The sequence below is a fragment of the Nerophis ophidion genome, linkage group LG23 (assembly GCF_033978795.1).
Source record: "Nerophis ophidion isolate RoL-2023_Sa linkage group LG23, RoL_Noph_v1.0, whole genome shotgun sequence".
NCBI lineage: Eukaryota > Metazoa > Chordata > Actinopteri > Syngnathiformes > Syngnathidae > Nerophis > Nerophis ophidion.
In genome coordinates, this window is record NC_084633.1 from 40,570,329 (window position 1) to 40,581,215 (window position 10,887).

Genomic DNA, 10,887 nt, shown 5'->3' on the forward strand with positions numbered 1-10,887 from the left:
ACAAAGTGTTATTTCTTCTGCTTAATCAAATATTTTGACATTTTTTTCCACATTGAATAAATCCTTCCTGTTAAAACACATTTTCTTCCTGAAAAAAAATATATATATAAATATTTAGACCTATATCATAAACCTTTAAAGGCTAGTGTGTCACCATGATTTAATTAGATGATTTTTTTTTAAAACACAAAAGCTAGCCTGAAAACACGCAAACCTACTTATAAGATTTTTGGGGGGACAGAAAGACCATTTCGAACATCAACAGAGACACATGCTTATCATATACTGTAAGTAGCAACATAAATGATTTGATTAATTTATGTCGAGACAGTTACCAAAAATGCATTTTTAATGGGACTGTTTTTGGCCGCTAGGGAACAAATGTGTCGCTTTTTTTCCCTAAAATGCTGTATTTCTATTAGTGTTTAAAAAAAAAAATAAACTTTTCTCTGCTGGGAAAAATTTTGTAATTATTGTGCACAATAATTACAATATATGTATATACATATATATATATATATATATATATATATATATATATAATATATATAAGTTTGGACACACCTTCTCATTTCAATGCGTTTTCTTTATTTTCAAGACTATTTACATTGTAGATTGTCACGTCAAAACTATGACACTTTAAGTTCAAGTTAAAGTACCACTGATAGTCACACACTCACTAGGTGTGGCCAAATTATTCACTGCATTCGACCCATCACCCTTGATCACCTCCTAGAAGGTGAGAGGAGCAGTGAGCAGCAGCGGTGGCCGCGCCCGGGAATAATGTTTGCTGATTTGACCCTCAATTCCAACCCTTGATGCCGAGTGCCAAGCAGGGAGGTAATGGCTCCCATTTTTTATAGTCCTGCGAAGTGAAAACCTCTTGAAGCTCATGGAGAGAATGCCAAGAGTGTGCAAAGCAGTAATCAGGCTATTTTGAAGAAACTAGAATATAATAACATGTTTTCAGTTATCTCACCTTTTTTGGTGAAGTACATAACTCCACATGTGTTCATTCATAGTTTTGATGTGACAATCTATAATGTAAATAGTCATGGAAATAAAGATTGAATGAGAAGGTGTGTCCAAATGTTTTGCCTATACTGTGTATATATATATATATATATATATATATTTATATATATATATATATATATATATATATTGTGGAGGGGGGTGTGGCCTGCGGACCCGCGGCGAAATGGAGTGTGCCAGGTCTGGCATCAAGATCAGCGACAGGTGATCAGATAACCAGGCCCAGGTGGTCCGTCTACGCACTTGTCGCTGATCTCAAATAAATGGGTTGTACTTGTATAGCGCTTTTCTACCTTCAAGGTACTCAAAGCGCTTTGACACTACTTCCACATTTACCCATTCACACACACATTCACACACTGATGGAGGGAGCTGCCATGCAAGGCGCCAACCAGCACCCATCAGGAGCAAGGGTGAAGTGTCTTGCTCAGGACACAACGGACGTGACGAGGTTGGTACTAGGTGGGATTTGAACCAGGGATGCTCGGGTTGCGCACGGCCACTCTCCCACTGCGCCATCCGGTCCTGGCGCACCTTGTTTCGCTGCAGGTCCACAGGCCACTCCCCCTCCCCATATATATATATATATATATATATATGGCACAAATTGTGGAATAGACACATTTTTTTCAAATTTTTCAACATCAAATGTTTTATTGTGTTGGACAACCACAAACAGAGAAGAAAAAGGTTATCTATGCCTGAGAACAACATTAAATATGAAATAGTTGACTTCAAATCAAGAGCGGTGTAATTCAGGCTGGTTGGGGGGGAATCTTGCTTCGGCAGCTTAGACGTAACCTTTGACCTGTGAGGCCGGTGCCCTGCGAGGACTACTCTCCCCGCTGCTGAAGGTGGGAGAACCCGGCATGCCAGGTGGACTCGAGCCGGCGTAGAGCAGGGACCCCCCGATCAGCAAGAGCGCCGAGGCCCCCCAGCCAATGTAGAGTCCCGGGCCCAGCTCGCGCTTGTGCGGGGCGGCCACGTGCGGGTCATAGAAATCCCTGATGATGGAATGGGCCGTCCAGCAGACGGGCACCAGGAAGAGGAAGCCGGCAATGGCGAAAAGGATGCCGGAAATACGGGCGATGCGGGCCTTGAGACTATTGATGCCGATGCATTTGGTGCACTTCACCCCGAGGACCCCCAGGGCCAGCGCGGCGCCACACAGCAGGATGGAGAGCACGGTGAGCCCCCGGGCGGCCTGCATGTCGCTGGGCAGCGCCAGCAAACTGTCGTAGACTTTGCACTGGATCTGACCCGTACTCTGCACGATGCAAGTCATCCACAGGCCTTCCCAGATGATCTGCGCCGTCACAATGTTGTTGCCGATGAAGGCGGTGACTCGCCACAGCGGCACGGCCACCACCACCGCCCCGGCCACCCAGCCCAGGATGGACATGATGAGGCCCAGCATCTGCATTCCCGTGGTTGCCATGGCGGACTGCGACCTGCTTTCTCTTCTTTCCCTCGAAGATTCCGCTTCTTGAGTCCTGACGTCCCGCTGCTCGGTCTTTAGGTGATGATGTCACGCTGCTAAATTCAGGAGATCTGGAATCCGGAAAACAAACAAATGGGACATTACAAAACACCGAGTTAACGTCAATATTTGGCTTTGTGGGTTCCAGCTTCCAGTGGCCAAGGCACATTTTTTTCATTGAAAAAGTGTGGAGAAATCATCCAAAAATTGGTGGAGCAGAGTTTAATTTGCTCCACCATAAAGGAGTATTGGAAAGAGATACACCAAACTATACAGGATATTTTCCAAGGAGAAATACCCCTTGAAAATAAAACTTTGTTTTTCGGACTTGCACCTCAGGATTGGCTGAAGAAAGATAAATACTTAATGAATATCCTACTGGTGGCTCGTAAAAGGATCATCACTAGGAAATGGAGACCAACTTTAACGCGATGGATGGAAACCACAATAAAAATATATAAAATGGAGAAGATAACTGCCTTTGTAGCTGCTGACTGAAGCACATTGTATACATGTTATATCATTTCCTAGTTGGTTATAATAAATAAATACAATGTATAAATATTCAGTTCATATTTACATATAATGTGATTAAAAATGTATTTTATTTGGTAATTTCATGCAGGTATTTGTCAACTTTATTTTTGTTACAAAACCCATGTAAATTGGAGAGGAACATATTTTGTTTCCGGTTTGGTCACATTGTTGGGGGGACAATTAATATGTGACGGAATAAGGGAAGCAGCATGAGACAGCAAACATTTGATGGAAGAGGTTAAAGGAGTCTCGGCTGGAAAAGAAACTTTATTCCCTCTGAGTTTGTGAGGCCAATGAGGTATGATTCTTTGTCATAATGCATGTGAAATCTATGTGTTTTCTTTTATTTGATGTCAGACTAATTGTAAGTTCTGTTTTTCTTATTCATTAGTTCTGACTGCATTTGTTCAGCATTTTTTGGCATCATTTGGGAGGAGAAGAAGGCGTGGCTGAAATAAATGTCTGTTTGAGAAAAACGAACAACTTCAGCCTTGATTAAGACCTCGGAGGGAGTAACAGCCTTTATTAATTATAAATTGGAGAAATTTACTCCATACTGGGAACACTGGATCCGCTTTGGACTGGACTCTCGCGGCTGTGTTGGATCCATTATGGATTGAACTTTCACAGTATCATGTTAGACCCGCTCCACATCCATTGCTTTCCTCCTCTCCAAGGTTCTCATAGTCATTATTGTCACCGACGTCCCACTGGGTGTGAGTTTTTCCTTGCCCTTATGTGGGCCTACCGAGGATGTCGTTGTGGTTTGTGTTGTGGTTTGTGCAGCCCTTTGAGACACTAGTGATTTAGGGCTATATAAGTAAACATTGATTGATTGATTGAAAACTGGGTCAACTATGTCACGCCTCATAAGCCTGACCTAAATCTCCCAAATTAGTGTACTGTTTAAAAAAAAAAAAAGGGTTACTCCCTAATGTGTATTTGTGTGTATATACATATATGTATCTGTTTATATTTATTTTATTTTATTTCTGTTTATTATTATTATCTATGTATTATTTATTGTTTGCTTATTTAATTGATTTATTTGTAGATACTGTTTTATTTTTGTTTTTCTCTGTTTCTTTTTTCTTTTTTCAGGGGGGTGGTATGATGGGCATATAAACAAAAAATAATTTTGACATTTAGGGCAGACAACAGCTATATGATGTATGTGAATATGATTTAATGGATAGAAATGTCTGATTTTGGATGTAAAATATAAATATATATAAAAAAATAAATAAATAATTTGTTTCACTCCACAGTAAATTGACAGTAAAAAGTAAAAAGTGGTTGTGGCAATTGTTGGATATGACTTTAAAGCATAAGCAAGCATGCATGACTATAGCTCTTGTCTCAAAGTAGGTGTACTGTCACCACCTGTCACATCACACCCTGATGCATTTGCACTTTTTTGCTCTTTTCCTGTGTGTAGTCTTTTACTTCTTATCTTGTGCTCCTATTTTGGTGGCTTTTCCTGTTTTGTTGGTATTTTCCTGTAGCAGTTTCATGTCTTCCTTTGTGCGATATTCCCCACATCTATTTTTTTTAGCAATCAGGAATATTTCAGCTGTTTTTATCCTTCTCCGTAGGGACATTGTTGATTGTCACGTCATGTTCGAATGTACATTGTCTTTGCTCCACAGTAAGTCTTTGCTGTCGTCCAGCATTCTGTTTTTCTTTACTTTGTAGCCAGTTTAGTTTTAGTTTTGTTCTATATAGCCTTCCCTAAGCTTCAATGCCTTTTTTTTAAGGGCACTCACGTTTTGTTTACTTTTGGTTTAAGCATTAGACACCTTATTACCTGCACCCCGCTGTTTCCGACATCTACAAAGCAATTAGCTACCTGCTGCCACCTACTGATATGGAAGAGTATTACATCAACAACAACAACACATCATTTGCAGACTATAATTACTGGTTTGCAAAAAATATTTTTAACCCAAATAGGTGAAATGAGATTGTTAGAAAAATTGTGTAAATTGTGTGTGAATTATCAAAAAACTTTCAGATCTCTTTTATTTAATTGAGTAGTTGAGAGCTGTCCTTCTTCAACCAAGCAAGGTCTTGGGGTATTCCGCTGTGTACATTGGAATGCGACGAGAGGGGTTTTCTTTTGTCCTCAAAGACCTGCCGAAGCCGAGACCAGGAGGAGCTCGGGCCCGAGGCATCATCTTTCTTTTGTCTTCATTGTGACCGAAAACAATGACTGTTTATATACTCCCCATTCCTATTTTGCTGAGACCAGGACGAGCCTGGACCCGAGGCATTGTCTTCTTTTGTCTTCAATGTGACCGAAAACAGTGACTGTGTGTATGCTCCCCATTCCTGTTTTGACATGTGTTGTTGCGTAAACATTGAATAGCTAAATAAAAGAGGAGACGAAAACCTTTTCGTGAGAGCTTGGTGCAGGAACTGTGGGAGGTGTACAGAGGCCATGTCTCTCCTCGGATCCGAGTCCAAATTTAAGTCTGTCTCTGTTTGATTCCTTGCCTTTTTGTCTTGTTTAATAGATGTCAGCAGTGTTTGAACCTGACAGAGATCATCTCCCACAGCACACCAGACCATATCTCACAGCACACTAGTGTGCCGCGGCACAGTGGTTGAAAAACACTGACATAGACAGAGAAGGACTTTCTTTCACTGTGGGTGTCGGGCTACGCCTTCCATGACGGCGAGAGCGAGTCATCTCGGCAGACATGAAGCGACTCAGAACACAAGCGGGCTTTCATGAAGCCATTTCGGTGTGGGCAATGCCGGAGTTAGGACCAGTGGAATCTTATTTTGCCTCTGTTGAGCAGTTATGGGCATCAGATTTCTCCAGATTAGACCTTAAAACCCAAGTTGGTGCCTACCAATGTGAAGTACCTCAACCAAATAGGTTGCTATCATAGATGTTTGGGGGGGGCTACAGCTACTACTAATAAGACATTTAGCTATAAGGAAATGAAAAAAAACAGGTGTTTCTTCAGTATATAATACAAGTCAGGTACTTCAACCAACAACATGAGACTGAATGTGCATCAAAGTGTACATGTACAGGTACTAGAGTCATATACAGTCACTATTGTACATGTACTCCCTTGATTTGGTATTTGTCAGCAAAATGTGATTTGAACTACAAAAACAAGCTAAATTAAAGCTGCAAGCAGCGATGGACGGGACCGACTTTTGCTGGTGTTTCCTGCCTTTACACATTCAACATATCTTTACCTGCACATTACCTACCGTCCCTGCATCCTGGGGTCACACTGGTGCTTCTTTCTTTCACCCATACATGCTGGTGCTTCCTGCCATCACCCAGACAACATATCTTTACCTTCACGTTACCTACCTCCTATGTATCCTGGAGTCAAACTGGTGCCTCCTTCTTTCACCCAGTCAACATATCCTTACCCGCACAGTACCTACCTTCTTTGCATTGTGTGGTCACGGTGGTGCTTCCTGCTTTTAAGCGGCCATCTTGAGACGGCAGCAGCGCAGCAGCATCAGCGCAGCAGTTCTTTGAAGGCTCGTAAAATCAAAACCGTAGCAGTTATTAAAACTATTTTGTTAATTTTTAATCAGAAGGGTTCAATCTCTCTCCTGTGCTAGTGTGAAACCTACACAACAAACACGCTCAGAGGAGATAATGTTTGAAAAAAGGTGACAGGTTTTAATAAAACTTTTGTTTTGAAGGGGTAATTGCCAACTTCCTCTTGATTTTTGCTGAAGGATGTCAATTAGTGAAATGTAGGTCTAAGTGAGACCTAGATAGAGGTTTTTGTTTCATGTCCCTACGACATTCCTACCGGAAGTTACAATCAGTTTTGTCTGTGTTTTATTCCTAGGAGCAGTTTTTTTGTGTGTTTTATTCCTAGGGGGCGCTTGAGCGCAATTTTGAGTTTTTTTTTTTTTTTTATTAGATCGCAATTTTCACCAGTCCTGATGTGTGTGTCCAGTTTGGTGAGTTTTGAAGCACTTTAAGGGGGTCAAATTACAGCTCAAATAGGCAAAAATGACATTTTTTAGGAAACTTTTGTTTTGAAGGGATTTTTGCCAACTTCCTGTTGATTTTTGCTGAAGAAGGTCAGTGTATGGAATGTAGGTCTAAGTCAGTCCTACATTTTGTTTCATGTCTCTACGACATCCCTAACGGAAGTTACAAGCAGTTTTGTCTTTGTTTTTTCCTAGGGGGCGCTAGAGCGCAATTTGGAGTTTTGGTTTTTCGTTTTTTGATCAGATCGCAATTTTTCATGTGTGTGTTGAATTTGGTGAGTTTTGAAGCATGTTAAGGGGGTGAAATTAAAGCTCAAAGAGGCGGTGGTATAATAATAATAATACTAAAACCTTAGAAATACAATAGGGTCCTCAGTCCCAAAGGCACATTCGGTCCCTAATAATTTATGATATGAAGTTTAGGATTCAACACTTTATTTTGGGTATTATCCTGAATTTCCTGGCTAATTGTGCATTAATCCTATGACATAATACCAACAATTCTACCAAAATATTGGGTAAAAAAAAAAAAAAAGATCAGTATTTTGCACTGTTTTCTATAAATCAAAGTTTCGGTACATTTTCCTTAACGTGTGAAAGAAATCCCATTATTTGTGCTCGACTTATCTGCTCAAACTCAAGCATTTCCACTAAAATGTGTAAAAACAAACAACATAACAATACATCAGGATTTTTGTTTGTTTTGACATGGCATCTTTATTTTGTCAATAAATAATCACTCCATCAATCCATTTTCTATCGGGGGCTGGAGCCTATCCCAGTGTAAATAAACAATGTATACATTCAGGTGTGTGTAAACCTGGTCAAGAGTGCTTAAAGAGTAAAAGCATGTTAATAAAACAGAAACAGTTACGTTGAATAAATAGTTCAATCAATCCTCAGAACCTTTTACTTTTCTAGATCGATATTGTTCAAGTGTTGAAAAATGTGTACATTCATTGATTGATATTGTAAATGAAACTACTTTGAAAATGTTGGGCTTTTATTTTGAAAGGTATGCACTGTAAGTCATGTGATCGGCAACAGCCAATCGAGTTGTTCTAAAATGCCCGACAGTGTAAGCTAGGAAAGTAGTCACATTGCTCAGAGGCAGAGCAATAAAACAAATCATCCCGTGGAGTCAAAACTAGTTAAATTATGTTTTTTCAGCTGAAAAACTAAAAATATTGTTTTTTTAGTTTTCCAACCTGTCCTTATTCTGGGGATGTCTAATGTTGTTTGACGGGATTCGGCCAATTATATTGTGTGGAACATTAGCTCTGAGTGACACGCCCTCTGCTGGTCCTCCCTCGAACTGACAGGACCGTCTACCTTTACAGCATTGGAGCGAGGGACAAGCGGTAGGAAATGGATGGATGGATGGAGCAGGCTAAACATTGCATTACACATTAAAGACTATCCCATATAAGAAGAAAATAACTTAGAGAACTGTATTGTTCAGTATTTTGCTTAATTCTTGTTTTGTATTTTTTGGTTCAATTTATTCCAAAATATTGTACAAATGTATTTTTTTACAATGTTTATTTTGTGATTTCATGTTGTACATGAATTTTGGTCATATTTAAAGGGAACATTTATTGCCAAAAAGAATATAATTAAACTTAATTTTGATTAGATGTGATTCATTTAAACTGTGGTGAAAAAACAATTTGAGTAAAACCAAAAGGTTTCAACCTAAAATCTAAACCTAAATGAATCATTTTAAACTAAACCAACGGTTTAAACCAGGGGTCCCCAAACTATGGCCGGGTACGGCTCGCCAGCCAGGGAAGTCCCAAATTAAAAACAATAATTCTTATTTTCCCTTTTTAAATTATATATTTTTTTCAAAATATGTCCTTTCTAACCCATTTTCTACCGCTTGTTAATCTCGTGGTTTCTCAGCCTCTCAGGCAAATCTTATTGTCTAAAAATGCATTTTCTCATCAATAACGTGACGTCACCGCGCCTGCGCCGCAATGTCGGGCGAGCGCGCGGTAAGTGCGCGCTTTTTCAGTCAATTAGTGCGTAAGTGATATATATATATATATATATATATATATATATATATGTATATATATATATGTTAGGTCAGAGAAAAACACAGAGGCTATATCATCCCTACAAGTCTGTTTCACAGGTTTCCCTGCTCTTCATGAGATTTTATCAAAACAAAACAGGCTTGTAGGGATGAAATAGCCTCTGTTTTATATATATATATATATATATATATATATACATACATAATACACACACACACACATATATATATATATATATATATATATATATATATATATACACATACATATACAGTACGTATAGATAGGGGCGGTTTAGTTCGGTTGGTAGAGTGGCCGTGTCAGCAACTGGAGGGTTGCAGGTTCGATTCCCGCTTCCGCCACCCTAGTAACTGCCGTTGTGTCCTTGGGCAAGACACTTTACCCACCTGCTCCCAGTGCCACCCACATTGGTTTAAATGTAACTTAGATATTGGGTTTCACTATGTAAAGCGCTTTGAGCCACTAGAGAAAAAGCGCTATATAAATATAATTCACTTCACATATACATACATATATGTATACACATATATACATATACACACACACATATATATATATATACATACATATACAGTATATATATATACACACACACACACATATATATATATATATAAATATATATATATATACATATATATATATATATATATATATATATATATTGTATTATTTGTCATGTAATCTATGTCTGTTTTTTTGTTTTCAAATTATATTCCCCAGTCAAAACATAGCTCTCAGTCCGTGGTCTTTTACTAGGCTTAAAGCTTAAAAATTGCTCCGGCATTCGAACCAAACTGAACTTATACTAGTCCAATATTCCCTTTATTGCTCTATTAACCTGCAATTACCACTTTTTGGATGGATTTGGTTTGGTTCAACTATCGAATTTTCTTACTAAAAATTGTAGAAATATATTCCAATTAAAATATACATATATATAAAGACAGAACAATAAGAACATGAGTGTTTTTCATTTTGCTTCACATTTATTATTTTACTTATTTTTTGTTTGGCTTTGTATTTGTTTTGTATCATCCCGTGAGGTGTATGTTACTTTTTTTGTTTGGTTTGTACTTCATGAAGTTTTGCACTTGTTGTTTTTTCGTGTGTGTTTTTTGTTTGTTTTCATTATATTTGGATGTATGTATGAATTCGGGCTATCCATTAACTACGTATTATGTTGAAGGGGGCAGGGAATAGAAGATGTTCTTCATCCTGCTCCTTCTCAAGCATAGGTGTGTAATTATGTGTTTTGTTGCTAAAGTTTGATTGGATATTGATCAAAAATGCACATCAACGAAGGAGATGAATACAAAATAAAACTACAATAGAAGTATGTCAGTCAATCATCTAGTTTATAACCAAATGCAGAATTCCACCACTTGCCTTACTTTCTTCATGATTAAAGCATGGATTGTATTAAAAACACATTATTTGTAATAGGAAGCCAGCAGTAAAATATGACGGGACTGCATTGAAACACACGGAAAGTCCTCATTTCCTTTGAAAGAAAGTATTTACCTGGAGCGTCAGTCTCAGCAGGTCACGGCGGGTTCAGCCGAGTCCAAAGTCAAACCAGGCTTTGTGTCAGAGGTCAGGTGAGCTGGAGTGGACACTCTGGACAGAAGTGAGGAGGACACATGCCCCAGGCGGCGTGGCAGTGGGCAGAAGTGTGTGTCAGTGTGTGTGTGAATGGGTGAATGTGTCTCCCGGTGCCTGGTGGATGAACACAATAGGCCGCTGTTTGGCCCCCTACACCCCCCCTCCTCCACGGCCATGCCAAGACCT

General features: G+C 39.1%; 2 protein-coding genes and 1 long non-coding RNA gene across 6 annotated transcripts in view; 2 read left to right on the top strand and 1 right to left on the bottom strand.

Moving 5' to 3' along the window:
• The window catches only part of LOC133541283 (MICAL-like protein 1), a 249,806-nt gene that overhangs the window by 160,641 nt on the left and 78,278 nt on the right, over positions 1–10,887 (top strand). The window lies entirely within an intron of this gene.
• Positions 1,659–10,760, bottom strand: LOC133541285 (claudin-4-like). Its single transcript, XM_061884602.1, has 2 exons — positions 10,621–10,760; positions 1,659–2,586 (listed from the first exon to the last, which is right to left on the bottom strand). The coding sequence occupies exon 2, from the start codon at positions 2,471–2,473 to the stop codon at positions 1,826–1,828; it is 648 nt and encodes a 215-aa protein (XP_061740586.1). The 5' UTR covers positions 2,474–2,586; positions 10,621–10,760; the 3' UTR covers positions 1,659–1,825.
• Positions 3,153–5,547, top strand: LOC133541288 (uncharacterized). The gene is made up of 2 exons (XR_009803829.1): positions 3,153–3,350; positions 3,444–5,547. It is a non-coding gene; the product is annotated as an uncharacterized LOC133541288 (long non-coding RNA).

Excerpts from the sequence above, each read along its gene's own strand:
- LOC133541285 (XM_061884602.1), bottom strand. The coding sequence starts at position 2,473 with ATGGCAACCACGGGAATGCAGATGCTGGGCCTCATCATGTCCATCCTG.